At 36.3% G+C, this 19587-nt stretch overlaps 5 protein-coding genes across 8 annotated transcripts in view; 2 read left to right on the top strand and 3 right to left on the bottom strand.

Moving 5' to 3' along the window:
* LOC104776752 lies at positions 201-2409 on the bottom strand. Its single transcript, XM_010500874.2, has 2 exons — positions 2276-2409; positions 201-2047 (listed from the first exon to the last, which is right to left on the bottom strand). Exon 2 carries the CDS (start codon positions 1767-1769, stop codon positions 300-302), a length of 1470 nt encoding a protein of 489 aa, XP_010499176.1. The 5' UTR covers positions 1770-2047; positions 2276-2409; the 3' UTR covers positions 201-299.
* Positions 7430-11304, top strand: LOC104776738 (telomere repeat-binding protein 3). Of its 2 annotated transcripts, none has more exons than XM_010500854.2 (9): positions 7430-7740; positions 8321-8420; positions 8513-9302; positions 9381-9554; positions 9720-9799; positions 9903-10138; positions 10248-10553; positions 10658-10721; positions 10807-11304. In XM_010500854.2, the coding sequence occupies exons 2-9, from the start codon at positions 8340-8342 to the stop codon at positions 11008-11010; spliced, it is 1935 nt and encodes a 644-aa protein (XP_010499156.1). In that variant the 5' UTR covers positions 7430-7740; positions 8321-8339; the 3' UTR covers positions 11011-11304. The 2 variants fall into 2 exon arrangements, with proteins under 2 accessions (XP_010499156.1, XP_010499165.1); XM_010500863.2 differs by lacking the exon at positions 7430-7740 and adding an exon at positions 7827-7940.
* Positions 11421-15039, bottom strand: LOC104776724 (factor of DNA methylation 3-like). Of its 2 annotated transcripts, XM_010500834.1 has the most exons (9): positions 14932-15039; positions 14177-14580; positions 13552-14091; positions 13250-13431; positions 13075-13164; positions 12707-12994; positions 12300-12509; positions 11837-12089; positions 11421-11736 (listed from the first exon to the last, which is right to left on the bottom strand). In XM_010500834.1, the coding sequence occupies exons 2-8, from the start codon at positions 14544-14546 to the stop codon at positions 11859-11861; spliced, it is 1911 nt and encodes a 636-aa protein (XP_010499136.1). In that variant the 5' UTR covers positions 14547-14580; positions 14932-15039; the 3' UTR covers positions 11421-11736; positions 11837-11858. The 2 variants fall into 2 exon arrangements, with proteins under 2 accessions (XP_010499136.1, XP_019101396.1); XM_019245851.1 differs by lacking the exon at positions 14932-15039 and having other exon boundaries at positions 11857-12089; positions 14177-14546.
* LOC104776714 lies at positions 15929-18634 on the bottom strand. Its single transcript, XM_010500825.1, has 8 exons — positions 18410-18634; positions 18052-18258; positions 17206-17933; positions 17015-17114; positions 16873-16932; positions 16604-16690; positions 16395-16505; positions 15929-16287 (listed from the first exon to the last, which is right to left on the bottom strand). Exons 1-8 carry the CDS (start codon positions 18515-18517, stop codon positions 15967-15969), a joined length of 1722 nt encoding a protein of 573 aa, XP_010499127.1. The 5' UTR covers positions 18518-18634; the 3' UTR covers positions 15929-15966.
* The window catches only part of LOC104776681 (DNA replication complex GINS protein PSF2-like), an 11814-nt gene continuing 11173 nt past the window's right edge, over positions 18947-19587 (top strand). Inside the window, exon 1 of one of the 2 annotated variants that reach the window (XM_010500796.2) lies at positions 18947-19179. The gene's annotated coding sequence lies outside the window, so the exon portion shown is untranslated. The remainder of the gene's footprint in view (positions 19180-19587) is intronic. The other variant, XM_010500788.2, reaches the window with a different exon arrangement.

The raw sequence follows: 19587 nt of genomic DNA, 5'->3' as shown, positions 1-19587 counted from the left end.
TCTAAAAGACAATTGGGAAATTGATCTTCAAGAGAACTCATATAAATAGATTGTTTGAATCTCTTATCAAGTTTTTGATACTTTAATATATTATTTAACTGTGAGTTGTGGAATTTGAGAATTTCTTAAATTCTTATAAGTCGTCAAAGGTATTGGTGGACAAAATTTTTTAAGTGATGAATGAATAAGAACCGAAAGGGTTAAAAGAAAGTAATAAATGGGGTAAATATGATTAAATATGAATAATCCAATGATACATGAACCAATAAAATCCTTTTAGGAAGTTATGCACTACAATCTCACTCTAGCACGAACGGACGGAGACAGACGCGAACCTCATGCTCCTCGGGTCCCATTCGGTGTTTTGGCACTAAAACCTCTAGCGTTGTTCCGGTTTCATCCCGGTAAGCTTCAAGCTTGGCGTCATCTGGAATCCTGTTCGGCAGGGAGACTTCGCGGACAAACTCCCCTGGTGGGCAATGCTCTGGTGTCGGATCTGTTAGCTTAAATGTTCTATCATGTCTCTTGATGAATGGCTCACATGCTGTACTTACGCATGATATCTTCACTATTCCATGTGTTGGTGTATTCCTCCATGTCACCTTCACCCTTCCCGAATCAACAAATGGCAGGCTCATAACTATTAAGAACCCCTTATCGTCTTCATATATCGTTTTCGCAGCTGTGACTGGACCGTACACATTCTTCATCACCCCACTGAAATCATTCGACCAAGGCAGCTCCGTTGCATGGATTTTCATGTCCAGGGATTTCTCACTTGAGCTCGAGTCATCGCAGTTTCCTAGAGCAAGACAATCCCTTTTGCGCTTATTGCTAGATCCGGGTCGAACTTCCACTGTATCAACTACATGGTCCGGGGAATGTGTTGACAGGTTCAGGCAGGTACCGTTCAGTTTTTTCAGGTGGGTGTGCCCGTTAGCTTTAGCCAGAGGAAGAGGACGCTCAGCCTCAAATTCAGTGGTTGGGAGATTCCTCCATGAACCATAATCACTAGCTTCAGCTGGAATAGCAAAGTTGACATCCCGGCCTGTGAGTTCTGTCCACTTCTTCTTTTCATCTTCGTTGAGTACAGAAAGATTGGGTGAATGAACAACTTCGATTCCATGGAGGCACTGTGGGTTAGAGAGACCACGGTAATGTTTCCTCTGCATCCTATGAGAGCGAACAAAACCTTTGTCCACACTAAAAGGGAAAGGACGCTCACCCTCACGTGAGTGTCCGTTCATGTAACTGCGCAGCTGCATCTTGCCAAGTGCATTTTCAGGCTTTTCCTTAAACACCCACATGTACATATTCTCCATATCATGCTGAACCAAGAAAGAGTCGAGCTGCAAATCAGATTTATCATAACCAGACAAGCCATTGCTGTCCCTGGTCAACTTATTTTTGGACTTGTCATCCAAAACAGGTTTGAAGTAGAAACTGAAGAAAAGCCAAGCACCCCAGGCACTATCAACACGCTTGTTATACTTCTTGGCAACCTTAGGCACATGAACAACAGCCTCAGGCTCATACAGCTGAGGGCCAAGTCCAACTTCTAAGATATCACAGTGTTCATTCCAAAGAAGCAGAGATGGGCTTGCTTCAGATGAGAGTGGAAGATTGATATCAGGAGGTCCAGTAAGTATGAGGGAACGGTTAGTCTCCCTCTCTGATTCTTCATGAGTAAAAGCACCAGAATCCATTGAAAGAAGTGTCGACGGGTGATAGTTCTCCATAGACAGGGTTGTGATGAGAGTCTCACCCATATCTCTCTCTTTTAACTAACTTAATTAAAATTTCCACAGATCCGGTGGTGGTGGAGGGACTCAAAAACCCTTAGGTAGCAAGAGAATTAGAACATCAATCGACAAAGCCATAGATGCAAGTTAAGGATATTTTCATCTTTACAGGATCTCTCACTGATTACACCACCTCTTAAAGTTTTCACTATTAAAGCTCCAAAAACAACGGCCAGCTAAGAAGAGAGAGTCACTCACAACAACAACAACAAACACATGGAGAGCTACCTATATAACCCCACCACCTGAAAATATCAATCGAGAGAGAGCAAAGAAGCACAGAAATTAACAGAGGGAAATAGGGATCTGGAACAAAGTTCATCAACAATCAAATCCACAAATCTGTAATTTTTTCAGAGATTCGAAAAGATCAAACAGTGATTTCTTCCTCGTTTAATTGCAAACAAAAAAAAAAAAAAAACAGATAACAAATTCAAATACGATCATCGAAGAATATGTAGGAGAAATCTAACCCGATGGATCAAGCTTGGAGACGAGACAATTGCGTTATCGGCGGCCAAAGGATTAGAGTCGCTTCTCTTCTATCAAAAAAAAAAATGATCCCAACTTTTTTTTTTTTTTTTGTGTGAGAGAAACGAGAAAAAGAGAGAGAGAGAGAGAGACTCGTAATTTTTAAGACAGGGGACGCCGTTTGTTTTGTTAACGTCGTTTAAGTTTAACGGAGCTACGAGGATTTGCCGTTTGCGTTTAGTCAACATATGCGGGTCCACTCATGGGCTTGCGGCTGCTCGTTGATTTTCCAAGTGGTTGGTTTGTTACTTTACTTGTTTAGTAACAAAGTTAATGACTACTTACTTACTTGGATATATATACTAAGTTAATGACCATTGACTCCAAAAATTTAATCCCACATAAGCAAATCCTTTGTATCAATCTACCCTTCTCGGCTCATCGAACTTTAATCTGGGAACAAATTTTTGTCTACGGGGGTGACCTGCGGTATGGGAATCCCCTCGTGTGGTTCCTTTTCGTTATATGCTTTATATCACAAATACGGAAACCAACTGTGTCATTTGGTTCCAACTTCCAAGCAGGAAGGGACTCGTAATACAAAATCCTTCATCCATATATATTACCAACATAAGCTTTTTCGTTTTTGTTATGATGTAAACAACAGTTATTTTTGGTTGAGCAGTAAACTTTACAACCAAAAAAAAAGAAGAAGAAAAAGTCACGTACAATGAAATATATATATATATATATATACACTTGTATAGTCACGCATCCTAAAATTCGTTAAAATATATAAATTAGTAAAGTAACTCAAAATTAACTTTATTAATTATCATCATAAAAGTAAGAAATACTGTTATAAATTTATTCTCCTTATTTTGGCACCACACGTTTTCAAGGTTCTATAGTGTATAAAAGCATACTGCATATCAAAATAGAGAATAAAGCATATGGGTTTTTTTTCTGTAAATCTTTAAGCTCCATACTATCTTAAATTTCCGTATATCTCTTTAGGTGCTAATATGTTTTTGTCATTTATACAACACTCAGAATATATATCAATATGCATGAAGTGCATATGCAGCATGTGTACAATTAAAACAAATTAAATGCATGTTTATATGTTTAGTGACATACGCCTAATTAATATCATAAAGAAGAGAAAAATTGAAACGAGGATACGAACTTTCTCCCTGTAACGGCTATATATAGAAATAGAACTATAAAACCGTAACCAACGATAGTTGACTCATAATCATGAATGCAAAGAAAAAAAACTTTATTAGAGTCATTTAGAGAGAATGGTCGGAATAGCTTGTCCTCGGGGAATGTGTACCTTACTTCTAATTTCCAATAGAATTGTCCGACCCGACCCGACCCGACACGACCCGACACGACCCGACACGACCCGACACGACCCATTCATCAAATGTCATGAGGCCCATAACGAAAGTTACAACAACTTACAAGGGTCCAAGACCAGCCACATACAAGTATGTGTTGTAATAGACACGCTCAGAGAAGTCCACACTACAAAAAAACGTGTATGTTGTATCACTTAAATTGTATCACAAAACAAAATGATATAATATTAAATTATTTAGTGACAAGTGAAGCAAATATATATTGACTTAGCATCAATTATTATAACTGATATTATAATTATCTATTTTGGCATCAATTAATTAAAATTGATTCAATTTTTATTATATTATGTCACTTTTCAATAATCGATATAAAATATAAATTCACATCATTTAGATAATTGATGTATTTATTCATTTTTTGTAAAATCATTTTTTTAAATGAAACATAATTTACATCAATAAAAACTGATGCTAAAATAAATTACATTGATAGCATTAATAAATTAAATATACTTTTTGAAAAAAATAACGTAATTTAGAAAATATATATACAAAAATTGAATCCTAATTATTATACACGAAAATTATAAATCTAATAAAACTAAAAATAATTTTTTTTGTTTGTATTGTTTTTTATCTTCAGATTATTACAAATCTTAATTAGCTAACCTAATAATTGGGTTTCTCATTCACAAACGTAGATTGTTTTAGATACTGATCTTTTTTAAATAAAATATTTATAACTTTTTTTTTTGCCAACAAAGGGTATAAGATTGGCTCAAACAAGCCAATGCGAAAGAATATTGTTAACATAAATAGCTAAATGTGGAACTGTGCGAACGCATCGTGCAAGATAAAATATTTATAACTGTCAACACTAATTTCATGAATTTTCCTTTTAAAAATATCAAAACGTATAAGATTTTTTTTTTCTGATTTTGTTTCTTTTCTCACCCACGATCTTTTTTATTTGCCCACAACCATCTAATGCTACTATATTATCTCCAAAAATATTGCTTGTATCAGATCTCTCTCAATTCTTTCAGCCTTTGTAAACATATATTCTTTCTAGCCTCTTCTTTATTTTATTGTTTTTGAGTTTCCCTTTTCATAACTACTGCTAATTGTTCAGTATTTTGTCATTTTTGTTCATTACTCAAGCAGCAAATCCATCATGAACATTGTTAATGTTACAAAACAACCCAAACAGTTTTGCAGCTCATAGGCGAGAAAGAAAATTGGGAATTGTCGATTTGTTCTCACTGTTTGTGAAGACAAAAATAAGGTAATCTAAAATTTTCTGTTGAATACACATACAATTATTATTTTAATTGAGTTAAAGTATTCTACAATTTAGATTTTTTTGTTTTCACTGTAATCAATGTTTTAAAATACGCTAGGCGCTAGCCGGGCGGTGGACCACCGTTTAGCGTATAGCCGTATACGCGGCTGTATATACGGAATATATACGGTAAATATATTTTATTAAAAATATATATAGATATGAATATATTACATATAAATAATTAAATATATATAATAAAAACAAAATAAATATCAAAATCTTTACAAAAATACTCATAAAATTGTCAAACCAATAGTATCAACCTTTATATACAAGAATCCATTGGAACTTGAATAATTTCTGAAAATAATTACAAAAGACAAATATGCGGTGAGATTCCAAAAAAGAGTTTTACGATATCAAAACTCTGTTTTACGATTTCAAAACAGAGTTTGGCGATATCAAAACTCTGTTTTACGATATCAAAACTTAAACTCAAACATAGTTTTAGGATATTAAGAATTATAGTTCTTTAACCAACAAAACAACAACGATAGATGATAAAGCCTAAAAAGAAAAATCATATAATCAAAACAAGAGAAGAAGAGTAAAAAAACCTAAAGACTCTCTGTATACAGAATGAAGTTTGAGAAACAACCTAAGTGTCACGGCAGTAGAAAACGATAATGAAGCTTAGCGTTTTATTAATTTATATATCTATAGCTTGATTGAAGGTAAAAAAAAAACTTACCGTATATACGCTAACCGTATAGTCGTCCATATATACGCTGTATAAGCAACCGTATTCAACCAACCCGTATTTGTTAAACGCTTAGCCTAAAAACGGTACAGTGAGTCACTGTATACCGTATTGTCACCGTATATACGGCCGCCTAGGCCGTACTTTAGAACATTGACTGTAATCTAAACTTGCAGATAAATGTCTTTAACTACAATGATAATTCAAAGGTTCATAATCATGACTACAAGTAGAAGACAAGAAACAAAAGGAAAGAATGCAAGTTTTTAAGATTGATGAAAAATAATGTGATGCTAAATCATGTTTGTGATTGTTTATTTCTATTTTTTTATGTATAGGAAAAATCTTTCAAATATTTTATGACTATTCAAAAGGAGTGATTTTAGGATAAAAATTTGACATAGCAATTAATGGATTCAATATTTAACACAGCAATTTCGGAAAACATTTAAACTAATATTTAAAAAAAAAAATTATTACGGTTCTTTTTGGGTTATTTTCCAAATAATACAAATATTACTTTTGAACAAAAAAAACAAATATTACTATCACTTATCATAAATGATATAATTATTATAAGTATTTATGAAATTAACCCTAATATTTTCAATGATTATTTATAACATATATAAATATTTACATCACTTTTTATAAATGAAACAAAAATATTAACATCATTTCTATTAATTGATGTGAAATATAAATCACTTTTTGCAACTGATGCATATTAATATCAATTACAAAAATCGATACAAATATTTTGAATATTAACATCAGTTTGAAATAAACTGATACAAATTATTTGCATCAGCAAAATATAAATCATTTATTAGAGTGATACAAATTATTTTTACATTATTTAAAAGTGATGCAATTATTTAAAATAAATGATATAAAACAACACTTTTTTTGTAGTGCCAACACGACATAAACCAGTATGAATCGATTCAACACTTGGCCATAATAAATTTATGTTAAGAACTTGAGATTCAACACATCTCAGTTCTTATAGTTAGTCAAGCATATGCTTATTTAACACACGAACATGATCATTAATCAACAAAATACACCAAATACATTAAAACACATATCACGTTCATATTTGGCCACATGGTCTATCAACATGTCGAAGATATACTTATGTATATAGCTCATAAAAACAATTACTATCAAGAAANTTTTTTTTTTTTTTTTTTTTTTTTTTTTTTTTTTTTTTTCTTTTTGGTGGGGATGAATTATCACTCAAGTTAGTAGTAAACAAAACCGTTTAAAAACCTTGTGACGTTATTACCAAAGCAATAAGACTTGTTGTCTCACTCTAACCACGTGGAAGAGATAGACAACTCTTGTTGTTTGTATAGTAGTACTGTATTACAAAGACCCCACTCCAATCAGAAAACACTACAACTATTCAATTGTTTTTTTTGTTTATATCCGATCCCTAAAAATAAAGATTCTTTCTGACAAAACCTATCTTGTTATGAAGTGATCCCCCGACACCGAGGGAGAGAGAGAGAGGGTGACCCTCAACCTCAATAGCCAGTTAAACGGAGAGAGGGGTTTACAACATAATTCACAAAGAGTGACCGTCAATAGCCCGTTTCCTTTCAACTGCCTCATCTATCATCTCAACCCATAGTTATTTGTGTGGTCAATTAAAAAAAAAAAGCTTTTTAATATATTTATTTATTTAATTTATGAGAAATATGTAAAAATAAATAAATAAATAAAAAAAGGGGTTTTTCTGTTTTGGCGATGGGGCTTTTCACGTCTTCTTCCTTCTTTCTTTTCTAAGGACAACGACGGATTCTTACCGCACATACCCAAACCCAACCAAAACCAAAAAAACTCGAAGAATTGTTCATTTCTTACATCTCGAGTTTCTTGTATAGATCGGAATTCTAACTTTTCCTTTTTTGTACATTTTTTTATTTATTTTCTAGACACGTAAACGGAAGATAAAATTGGGGTTTTAGTTATAAGTTTGCGTGATCTGTAAATCATAAGAAGTGGTGGTTTTTGGATCGTGATCAAGAAACTGGTGGCTGATAGGTGAGTTTTCTTTTTTTTATCGCAATTGATTTATATACTTACCGATCTGTAAAATTCTTTGGGGATTTGGAGTCAATTTTGTTGATTTTTCATCCTTTGACTCTCATGCTGATCCGGATTTCAAATTTCGATTCAATTCTTTCGCGGGTCGTCAGAAATTTGTGATTTTTGTTTCGAGATCTGATCGGTAGCATCATCAGGTGTTTACTGTTTGTTTTCATCTTCTTTTGTAAGCAGCTTTCGTAGCATTTTGAGTCTTTTTCTTCAATGATCACTTATTATGCTTTTGCATTTCCATGATTTTAAGCTTTTGTCAGATCAAACGCTCGGATTTGCTGTGTTGATCTGATGATCTAACTTGCTTTACTGATGATTCTTGTGGCTGTCTGCTTCGTTTCTGTGATTGTCTCCAATTCAATGTTTTGATCTGTATTCCCTAAAATGTCTTAACATCATTTTGGCTTCTCTATACATTGTAACATGCGTGCTTCGAGCTATTTTGATCTCATCTTGCTCAATCTAGCTAGTGATGATCTGGAAATTTACGTTTCTGCTAATCATTTGTTTGGTCTTAACACAGTGATATGCATATTTGAGAGATGGTGTTCAAGAGGAAGTTAGATTGCCTTTCCGTTGGCTTTGACTTTCCCAATATCCCCAGGGCTCCTCGTTCCTGCAGGGTAAGTTCTCATTTGTGAATCATCTTGGATCTGTTAGTTACTGAACCGCGTTCTTATGACTATTGGTTTGTTGTTTTTTTTTTTTACTTCAGAGGAAGGTCCTAAACAAGAAGATTGATGATGATTATGACACTAAGATCTGTGCTATTGACTTACTCGCTTTGGCTGGGAAGTTGCTACAGGAAAAGGAAAGCGAGAGTTCTTCAGCGTCTTCCAATGCATTTGAAGGGAATAATCACGATGTTAAACAAGAACAAGATGATAAATGCAAGCCTGTCAAATCTGAATTTTCTGACCAAGGAAACTCTGTGTCAAGGCCTACTACATATGACAACTCTACTGAGAAGTGTGTGGTGAACAGTTTCTCATTTCCGGATAATGACGGCGTTTTGGAGCGAACTCCAATGTCTGATTACAAAATGACTCATGGCTCGATGGCTTTAGGGTGTGACACCAAGAATGCTAGTTGTGACTCTTACGTTAAATCTGGAGGCATCACTGGGGAGACAGGTGGTGTAAATGTGAATACTGGGTTTAAACAAGGAGAAGCAACCGATCCCTTGGGAGATGGAGGCTTAATCACTGCTGCTTGCAACTTAGAGGATGCAACTGCTTTAGGTGTGCGGTTTCCTAAATTAGTTCGTGTGGGTGGTGATTTAAAATTGCCATCCAGCATGGATATGACTCCTAATGGTTCCTTTGCTAGACATGGGAATCATACTAACTTAGTTAGAAAAGATGATGATGAAAAATTCTTTAGTTATCATAAGCTTAGCAATAAATTTAAGTCGTATAGGTCTCCATCAATTCGAAGAATAAGAAAGTCGCTATCGTCCAAATACTGGAAGCAAGTTTCCAAAGATTTTGGACACAGTAGAGCTGGTATGTATCTTTTTGAATATTTCTTCTTTTCTTTTTGTCATTCGCCCTGTTCTTACTTTGATCATGGATGATGTCTAGATGTGGGTGTAAAGACTCTTTATCGCAAAAGAAGATCATGTTATGGGTACAACGCATGGCAGCGTGATATCATATATAAGAGGAGAAGATCACCTGACAGAAGCTCTGTCGTTACTTCTGATGGAGGACTCAGTAGTGGAAGTGTTTCCAAGTTGCCCGAGAAGGGAGATACAGGTGGTTATTGTAGTCTATATCAAAAAAAATCAGTAATCTTATCTTAGCTGTTTGTGGTCCTCTCAAAGGGCTCCCATGGTACTTGACCGGATGGTATATGATACTGAGACATATATCCCGAGACTGGATAATGTGGTTCTCATGTATTTTTTATCTCTGGTGCAGTAAAGCTAAGCATTAAGTCCTTTAGGATTCCAGAGCTTTTTATTGAAGTTCCAGAAACTGCATCAGTAGGATCACTAAAGGTACACGCCAATATGTAATTTCTTTCGTTCCCTCACTTATGTTTGGTTCTCCTGTGTGGTGTTAACATAATACCGTTTTGATCTTTGACCCTTTTGGTTCCAGAGGACGGTGATGGAGGCTGTCGGTGTTTTACTCAGCGGAGGAATACGTGTTGGGGTATTAATGCATGGGAAGAAGGTCAGAGATGACAGGAAAACCCTCTCACAGACTGGGATATCATGTGATGAAAATTTGGACAACCTTGGGTTCACCTTGGAGCCTGGCCCCGGCAAAGTTCCCCTACCTTTGTGTTCCGAAGATCCTGCTGTGCCAACCGACCCTACGAATTTGTCTGAACGGTACTAAGAAATTCGCTATCATATCCTTGTGCTGCTTTAGTTGAATATCACTGGTGCTCATTCTTCTTGAAGATTCCTAAGCAAAAGCGGTTCTGAATGATCATCCCAGGTCTCCGGCTTCTCCCACGTTAGATTCTGGAGTGCCCCTTGCGGATGACGTGATTAATTCAGGAAATATTGTGAAAAGTAACCTCGATTTAGTTCCATATCAGAGTGACATATCTGTTGATGAACCTTCATCAGATTCAAAAGCGCTTGTTCCACTTCCATCCTTGGAAGTTAAGGCGCTTGCCATAGTTCCGTTGAACCAGAAACCTAAGCGTGCTGAGCTTGCCCAGCGCAGAACCAGGAGACCCTTCTCTGTGACAGAGGTAGAAGCTCTTGTACAAGCAGTTGAGGAACTCGGGACTGGAAGGTAAATAACACTAGTTCCATCCTAACTCATTAACTCATGTGGTTTGGTAGTGGGTTAATGTCAAAATTAAAAAAGCTAATGGTCGATATATATCATCCACACAGATGGCGTGATGTGAAATTGCGTGCTTTTGAGAATGCAGATCATCGGACTTACGTGGACTTGAAGGTAAACACATTAAACAAGAACATTTAATCTAGAACATATAGCGTCCCATAGTAGCCTAATGTTCCAAGAACATGTGAATTTGCAGGACAAATGGAAGACGCTGGTTCACACAGCAAGTATATCACCGCAGCAACGTAGAGGAGAGCCGGTGCCACAAGATCTCCTAGACAGAGTCTTGAGGGCATATGGGTATTGGTCGCAGCACCAAGGAAAACATCAAGCGAGAGGAGCATCTAAAGATCCAGACATGAACAGAGGTAGAGCTCTTGAATCAGGTGTTTCAGTGTAAAAAAAAAAAGGAGGTACGCATTGGTGGGTGGGTGTACAGAAGCAAACAACAATAATGGAAAACTCAATTTCTGCAAAGATTAATTGTCTTTATTTCTCATTTTTTTCTCTTAAATACACTTCTTTTTCCCTGCTTTCGTCACCTGTAAATGACTCCAACTGGGATGAGATTCGTCCCTAACCAACTTTTTAGGTTTTCTAAATTTGTGTTTTTTAAAAAAATATATATTTTTCACATTGATTATTTTGTGTAATATTGTCACGGTCCAAAAAAGGAGTATTGTAATTTTAGCCATTCGTTCCTGTCTGACAAGTGACACAAGTCAGGGTTCTCCTTTCATTGTTTTCGTTTATTTTCAACTCGAGAAAGAAGTGAGAAATACTGTGCAGATTTACATTGACAAATGAGAATTACCCAATTTGAAAGATTAGAATATTGCTCTGTGACTATGGAATAGGAATAGAAGACACAGTGGAGTGTTCCTTATTGGTGATAGACTCTTCTAATTCAGTTGCAAGTGTTCATTTCATCACAAATTCAAAGACTTCTCTAAAGGTTTAGAAGCTTCTACCAATGTTAGTTACTTTACTTTGCTACGATGTTATTTCCTATACTTTCCACCTACTTCCCGAACCTGAGACCCATACTGCATCAAAGTTGAGACACTTGTTGAATCTGGCATCTTGACATCCTTTTATACAGAAAACTTCTTCTCCTCTTCTGCAACTGCAAAGTAAAGACCTCACATTAGCAAAATTTGAAAAATCAACTATATAAGCAAGTAGGCAAAATTCGAAAGAGCTAGGAAATTTGGTAGTTAGTGTACCGGGTAAATGCAAATATAACCTTTAAGGCCTATGACGCTTCGCCTGATTCCATTGCTCCAGGAGACTAGTAACACCTTCCTCAAGCGTAGCCTTCCTGTCTTCTCTGAAGTTCCACAGCTCTGAAGAAATGTACCTTCCGCTCGGATTATACTCGTTTATTTCCAGCAATGCATTTGCCACTGCTTGGTAGGCATTATCCCCCAGTTCATTCTTCAGGGTTCTTAACTTCTCGTCATCCTCATCTATTACTTCCTGCCAAAGATATCAACAGCTTCAGGGTTCTATATATCATACACAAATCCACTAATCCATAAAACCACATCTGCATATGCAGCTGGCAGTTGTACACATGCCCATGAATGCAGGTCTTCTGCTGGTAACCAACTTTTTGAAACATATTATTTAGGATGGAAGATAAGAACAAAATCGATTTAGATTAGTGATATACAGGAGAAGCAATACCACTACATTTTCTTCAGTCTCAAGCTTTATCCGTTTAAACGGATGCCAATCTGGGTCCTTAAGATATTCCTCCCAGAGCTGGATAACTTCAACTGCCCAATCCTCCAGATCTTCTTGACAATATTTTATTTTCATTGCTTCCATGAGTGGTTTGGTGTCAAGCTCCCCCATTCTCCTAACACCGATAGGCGATCTCGTCTCTCTCAAATTCTATAAATATAATCAATTTAAGAAAAAATCAAAGAGTGTCTTTCTGTTGTTAATGCATCCAACCACTCTAGCCTACCATGTCCAGTATAATCCGAGGTTATAATTATGTAAACTCACCATATGCAAAGAATCACCTAGCTCCTTTATGAACTGATAAGTTCAAATAAAATATGTTCGAATATAAGAGATCTACTTACGCTTATCAATGCTCTTCGAGCTTCTTGAAGCTCATCATTGGTCTTCCGCTCTTGCACAACAAGATCTTGATTAAATTTATTTAAGTGCGCAAGCTCTCCTTCTTGCTCACTAAGGTCTCTAAGGAACGTCTCCACCTTGTTCACTATTTCAGAACCACCGTCCAGTTCCATGTGTCTCATCAGGCCCAGCTGTCTTTTCAGTTGCTCGACCTCCAGTTCAAGCTCCTGTTTCTGATCAAGCTGTCTTTCTAGTGCAGCAATTCTCTTATGAAGCTTTTCCTTTTGCATCTAAGGTTAAAAACACGGCAGGACCCTGTCACATAAAGTTAAAGAGCCAGCCTTTTTTAAAGAAGGAAGCATTCCCAGACCTTGTGATCTACAGCCAGTTTTTGCACTTTCTCTCTGGTCTTTTGTTGTTCCACGGCAGCTAGTTGAACGTAACTATATATAGCAGCACTCTGATAATAATGCCATTGAACAAATTTTATAAGAAGAAAGAGGCAGTCCAGAAATTAGTTTTTAAACGAAGATGTTAGCATATACCTGTTCAAACTCTTTTGCCAATAATTTCCTCTGTGTTTCATTCTTTGCCTCCCGTTTTGCCAACTCCAATTCTTTAATTTCAAGTTCTTTTATCTGAGACTCCAGCTGCACCTTTTGCTTTTCATGATCAGCAAAGATCCTATTGAAGTGATCAGTCGATTTTTGTTGTCTTCCCGTCAGATCTTCAGATGCAAAACGAAAAAATGTAAAACGAATATATCTATAGAAATATGTATAGTTGGGTGATGCAACGATACTTTCTTAAAGGGATGCAATTCTTGAAGCAAGTAGGAAAAGCCCACCTTCATTGTAAGCACGGAGAATCTTTTCTTTTTCTTCAGTCTCATACTTAAGTTTAATCGAATCCTTTGAATATTTTTCCTCTAACTTCTTCAACCGATTTGTTTTGCTCTCAACCATTACGTTTAGAGAGTTCATAAGCTTTTGTTCTTTCCTGGCCTCTTCTTCTGCAAACTTAGAAATACTTTTGAGGTCACCCGTCTTCCGCAAGTTTTCACCTAAATAGTTAGCCGTATAGTAATCATCAGCATTGGCAAGCCATGCATAAAGGCTCGAGTCAGCAGCACCACACAGCCAATCCTTTTTCCCATGACCATCAGCTTCATAAGCCTTCTTAAACACCAAAGCATCGTGAAGTCCATTCCAGTCTCTATTAAACTCCACTATTCCGGTTCCAGAATGACCAAAACGGTCCCACACAGTACGAACTCTGATAGGGTTGAACCCTCTTCGTATCAATTCATCCTTAAGTTTTGGTCCACTCTCTCCAGTACAATACAGGCCATCTTGTGTCAACGTTGTGGGAATATTAACCAAAATGCCTATCCCAGCGACAGACACAACTTCAGTTAGTAGAGACTATAGTGGTAAGGAGATAGGACTTAACAAAAGTAAGGGTGCCAATACCTTTCCAAGGCCAGACAAGTTTCTCGAACTGATCATCATAAACTGGAAGAGTAATGCCGCCGGGGGTTTCAGCAGCTCTTCTGGCTTGTAAACGCTTGGATATTCTAGTAGTAGCGTAATGAGAAAGATCTTTAATAAGGTATTTGGCAAGAGCACGGTGGCTAGCCTTCTCAGTGAGACTTCTTTTCTTGGAATTGCTGTTACCAACTCCAGAAGCATGCTGAAGGATGTCAAGATAGAGACCAACCTTCTTCTTGTTGTCGGGGCAATAAGGACAGAGGTAAGTACGGTAAGAGACTTCAACCTCGAGCTTTCCACTCTTGAGCTTTTTGTACAAACTTTTCTCAAAATTACTCAAGTTGTCCTTCATCACCGCCTCACACTGTTTGTTTTACATCTAAGAGCTGCATTATAATAATTCTTTAAGTACATTGTTATAAGAAACCTAAACCATAACTTGGAAATTAAGATCAAATCAAACCGATAACAAAACACATTTTGAGCTTTGATTAGATAGATCCGAAAAAAAAAACATGTTCACTCACTCCTCTACTTAACTCATTTCTATGAAACATGAAACATGCATGTTTGATTTCTGGAGAAATTATGAACAATGGTGTGAGTGGGATTATAATGTCTCCGTAGTGTGGTCACTACTATCGGACTTGTGAAATAGTAAAATTGATTTGGAAAAAATATATAAGAAACCAGAAGAGAAATTGGGAAGGAAAAGTTGAATCAAAGAAGACTGTTACCTGAGAAATCGGGTGTAGAAGGAAGAAGAGAGATATGGTTTAAGCTCTCGAGAAACTTCAGCAGCTGATTCTGGAGATCATAAGATAGAGTTTTTTTTTTTTTTTACCAAAAATTAGTTTCGATTTCCTTTTTTTAGAAGAGAACCTCTGTCTGTTTTCCACGCGCCATGGTCGCACGTTGAAGTCGTCGCGACAAGGGATTTGTGAACCGGAGTTGAAATTATTTGATTTGCTGATTTTTCGGTTCGGTTTATGAAAGGGCTTTGGCCTATATCATACAATTTCAGGTTTTTCGAATTAAAAGTAAAAGTTTTTTAAAAAAAAATTCTACAGGTTATTCGGTTTATTGAACAAGTCAATTGCGGAATTGTAAATAAAAGTAGAATTTAGCATTTTCCTATTTTGAAAAAAAAAAAGAATTGTTTCCAACCATTCATATTTGATTCCAGTTTCCTATTTAGTACCTAGCTAAAACAAAATAGCCAAAGCATTTTCTGCAAAATTACTTATCTTATTATACTGATTGGGATTTTTTTTGTTACGTTGTAGACCAGTTTGTTAGACATGAAGATCGTTACTTTGATGCTCACTGCCTTCGTCATACTCTTCTTGTCAGCTCCGATCAAAGTTGCAGCTGGTGATTATAAAATGATGGTCAAATGCCACGATGAGATTGGAAAATGCTTAGGTGCCATTTATAAAGGAACCAAAATGCCTGGTTACTGTTGTGGAAAACTCGTTAAGCCACAACCATGTGCCTGTAAGTATTTTATCCAGAACCCTGTGCTACTTCCCAGACTTCTCATTGCTTGTCGCGTTCCTCATCCCAAGTGTTAAAATATGTATCTACAATTTATAACAATAATATAGCATACTTGGAGCTTTCGATACTATTTTGTTTGTTTCCATGATTGTAATAAAAACTCACTAATTAATGAACCAGTCCTTTCTATTTAAAAAAAAAAAAACACACACACACACACACACATAGAACAATTGTCTTTCCAAGGCTTCGAATACTACAAAATGAAGATTTTACAACGGATAGAGATATCGAAACTCGTATTCGTGAGCCCTCACTTCTACCAGTTTTTTCAATTGAGATTCGGTACCTTTCTTGTTCAACCACTCCATCGCTGTTTCCTTTAGCTGCAAGCAACGCTGGACTGGTGGTAACTGGCTGCATATCCATTCAACTAATGAACCTTCATCCTCTGCGAAATCCCGCAGACGCTTGCGCAAGAAGCTCGGAATCATTATCTTTTTCCTTCCCGAGATACCGATGGAAGCTTCTAGATACTCTGTTCTTGCTTTGATTAGCTCGTTCACTACATCTTCTGCTGTATAGACTCTCAACTGTATCGTGTAATGTAGTATATCAGGTGATTATGAAGAAGCATGCTTTGTTAGTTACTACGTACCTTTAGAGCAATACTTATCAAATAGGATTCGAGTGAACTTACAGCAGGTGAGGACCAATCTCCACGACAAAGCACGAACATTAGGTTTGGTTCTACGCATCTGAACCCGTACCGTTTCTGTATTCTCGCTTCGCTTTCACCCGTTGGAACCAGCTTTTATCTCAGAAGAAATTCAAAACATTTTAAAGATCGGTTATCACAACGCCACATAATTATGATATATATGAACATCCATCAGTATGAATTCTTACAGATTCCCTAGGTTCGCATGGACTCTGCAAGATAGAGTCTTCAATATCTAGAGCTGACAGTTGCATGCCTCCCACGTCAATTGTTGCCTACAAACAACACAAGTCAATTAACTAATTTTGAAGTATGAACAATTTAAAATGTTTATTGTTACATATGTGTTATTTACCATGTTACCAAAAACACAGTAAGCAAATATGGTCAATTTGATTCATTAAGTTCAAGTATGAGAAATTTAATAATGTTTATTGTTATGTACTGTATTATTTACCATTTTGAGGAGGGTAAGTAGCTTCTCCTTTGATGAAGGTAGTCCGTGTTCCAGAAACCCCTGCAAACAAACAAAGTTTCAATTCTGGAATCTTGATTTTAATTCTTTCAACTAAAGATGAAGTTTAGTTTTATGGTGTTACATTCATGACGCATGCGTTGTATGTATTGATCCAGAATGCCATCTTTTTCTTGTGGTTCAAGAAACTCAAATCTACTCTGCTCAACTTCTCCTTCAAAACCCTACATGTAACATGTGTGTTTATATTATATAGAGATCATGGAAATAATGTGATCTCACAGATAATTTATAAGTATATTGATGTTTAAGTACCTCAAATTGACAAGAGAAGTGGAACAATCGGATAAACGGCTAACATCAATGGAGGTTCGAGTGATGTGGATGAAGTTCTTGTACTCTCCTATGTCTCTAAGAGAAGCCCCCATCACAGCTCCATAAGGATCAAGATTTGAAGCGTTATGGTCATACACCGATTTGCGTTTGAAAGAAGCATTCTTGAGGTGTGTGAGGCTCAGCTTCGAAACAGTTTTTGACCCTTCTCGTTCCCGCGATGACCTGTTGAGTTCTAAATATATTCCCATCAAGCACTTCACCAGATCCTCCGATACTACATTTGCTGTCGTCTCTTGCACATTATTTTTCTCTTGCGTTCTTGATGTTCCATCAGAAAAGGTCGAGGAATGGATTCTTGATGAGAACTCCCTGGCTGATCCAATTGACGCATAAGTACGAGGACTGTTCATTTGAATATCCTTAACAGCACGATGATCTTCATAACTATGAGACTTGGATCTGTGTTTTAGATCCTCAGATCTCATCTTTATAATGTCATTGTCAGCGTCGCAAGGAAGATGATTCTGCCTTTGTAGTAGTTTTTTAGGATTCATCATCTTCTCTTCTTCTCCTTCATCAATACTGGCTTCAAGTACTTCATTCTCTTTTTTCTCACTATACACATCAAGTTTCAAGTCTTGAATTCGTTTCTCAAGACAGAGTATCTCTGCCTCAACCGTCGCTAGCTCCTCTATCAGCTCTTGAACCTACACAAACTTAACTTATATAATCAGGTTTCTAAATCATATTCCATCTTTTTTTCTCAAAAACGCTGCGTTTACATATGTTTTCTTAGATGTAACAACACCAGAGAAATGGACTTGCCTGAGGAGGAAGAAGCAGTAAAGAGAGACGAGGCTGGGACATGACGGGACCACGGTGCATATCACGTAGAGCCTTGTTCAATGCCTGCTCGTCCTCCAGCTCTCCTTGCATTTTCATCACTTCTTTTTGAAGAGTTCGCTTTTGCTTCTTCTTGATCAAATCATTCTTCTCTTCTTCGCTCTTATGCTCCTTCAGTTTTGATGATGGCTGCAACCAAACCGATCAGAACAAAAGTATATATTCTTCTCTTCTTGATCAATTCAAAATAAATTGCCAACGGATGGATTTAATCATGCATAATTTATGTTCATCTCTTTGTTGAGTTTCAAATATCACGAGATATACGAGTTTGACTTACTTGTTGCAGAAGCTGAGGGTGACGACGGTGATGATCAAGAAGAGCCGCGACGCTAACGCCATTTTGATCTTTGGTTTCGTCTTCCACAAGTAAGTCTTCCAGCTTCATTTTTTTTTTTGTTGTTTTGGAAATCGAGATAAATGAATTAAAAGCAAATTTGGTAAAGCATTATTACAAAAAGGGAAAATAGTGAAGATCATGAGGAGAAGATATATAACAGTCGTGCCTGCAATCAAGTCTTGTGTTGTTGATTCACCTACCTATTGGTTTGGGTCTTTTGTTTTTTAAGGATTAGGAGAAAGTCGTCATGACGTGAAAGCCATGATGAACAAAATAGAGTTTGATTTTGGTTAGAGAGGAATTTTAAATTTTTAATAAAATTATATATAAAAAAAACTTTTTACCTTATTCTTTAATAATACAGCTCAACAACATTTGGTTCACCATCTTTCGTCTGGAGTCTGGACTATATAATAAACATGCCAATTTAGTCTTTGGCTTCTTAAACATATCACAATAAAACTTTATTTTGGGTTAACAATTTCGGTCCTGGTTTGAGATCGGTTAAACTAAAATTCCGGTCCAACCGAAACCTATTACAATAGAGTTAACACTAGTCCATTCTCTTTTAGTTTCCCGCTATACTGAAATCGGATTTCCCGCCAACGTAGAAAGCCGAAATCGATAACTCTCACTCTTTGAGAATTTCGATCGCTTTCCGATCGGAAGAGATTGATCTGATCGTCAAGGAATCACCCAAATCTAACCAGGTAAACTCGAGCTCATATCTCAAATCAAAAACTAGGGATTCTCTCTTTACTTACTGTATCCGGCGTTTTTATGTAAAATAAATTGTTCCCAGATTTTGCGAAATGTTGCTTGTTAGATCAGTAGACATGTTTTGAATTGTACCCTTTTTTGTTGCTGATTCATGATGCTGCTGAAATTGGAAATGGATATGTTCTAGCAAAAGGAAAAAAAAAGAAGAGAAATTTTCGTGTAGACAAGGTGTTTGATTAAATGTCTCTACGAAGGACCCTTTTGTTTTGGGCTACTGAGACGAGCTAGGTTTTACTCCCTTTGATAATTTTGAAACTTCCTCAGCTTTGTTTTAACATGCTCTTTAGATTTTAGATGGTTTTTGCATTTTGTCTCTGTTTTTTTTTTTTTTTTTTTAT

The sequence above is a fragment of the Camelina sativa genome, chromosome 1, assembly GCF_000633955.1.
Source record: "Camelina sativa cultivar DH55 chromosome 1, Cs, whole genome shotgun sequence".
NCBI classification, from domain to species: Eukaryota; Viridiplantae; Streptophyta; class Magnoliopsida; order Brassicales; family Brassicaceae; genus Camelina; species Camelina sativa.
This window is presented reverse-complemented; position numbering and strand designations above follow the sequence as displayed.

What these genes read in the sequence shown, in the direction of transcription:
- LOC104776752 (XM_010500874.2), bottom strand. Translation starts at nt 1,769, where the DNA reads ATGGGTGAGACTCTCATCACAACCCTGTCTATGGAGAACTATCACCCG.
- LOC104776738 (XM_010500854.2), top strand. Translation starts at nt 8,340, where the DNA reads ATGGTGTTCAAGAGGAAGTTAGATTGCCTTTCCGTTGGCTTTGACTTT. An exon ending in GGGCTCCTCGTTCCTGCAGG is followed by an intron (nt 8,421 to 8,512) that starts GTAAGTTCTCAT and finishes TTTTTACTTCAG; the next exon opens with AGGAAGGTCCTAAACAAGAA. An exon ending in CCTACGAATTTGTCTGAACG is followed by an intron (nt 10,139 to 10,247) that starts GTACTAAGAAAT and finishes TGATCATCCCAG; the next exon opens with GTCTCCGGCTTCTCCCACGT.
- LOC104776724 (XM_010500834.1), bottom strand. Translation starts at nt 14,546, where the DNA reads ATGAAGGACAACTTGAGTAATTTTGAGAAAAGTTTGTACAAAAAGCTC. An exon ending in TGGCAAAAGAGTTTGAACAG is followed by an intron (nt 13,165 to 13,249) that starts GTATATGCTAAC and finishes CATTATTATCAG; the next exon opens with AGTGCTGCTATATATAGTTA. An exon ending in CTCGAAGAGCATTGATAAGC is followed by an intron (nt 12,510 to 12,706) that starts GTAAGTAGATCT and finishes TTATATTTATAG; the next exon opens with AATTTGAGAGAGACGAGATC.
- LOC104776714 (XM_010500825.1), bottom strand. Translation starts at nt 18,517, where the DNA reads ATGAAGCTGGAAGACTTACTTGTGGAAGACGAAACCAAAGATCAAAAT. An exon ending in ACTTCTCTTGTCAATTTGAG is followed by an intron (nt 17,115 to 17,205) that starts GTACTTAAACAT and finishes TGTTACATGTAG; the next exon opens with GGTTTTGAAGGAGAAGTTGA. An exon ending in GAGATTGGTCCTCACCTGCT is followed by an intron (nt 16,288 to 16,394) that starts GTAAGTTCACTC and finishes TACACGATACAG; the next exon opens with TTGAGAGTCTATACAGCAGA.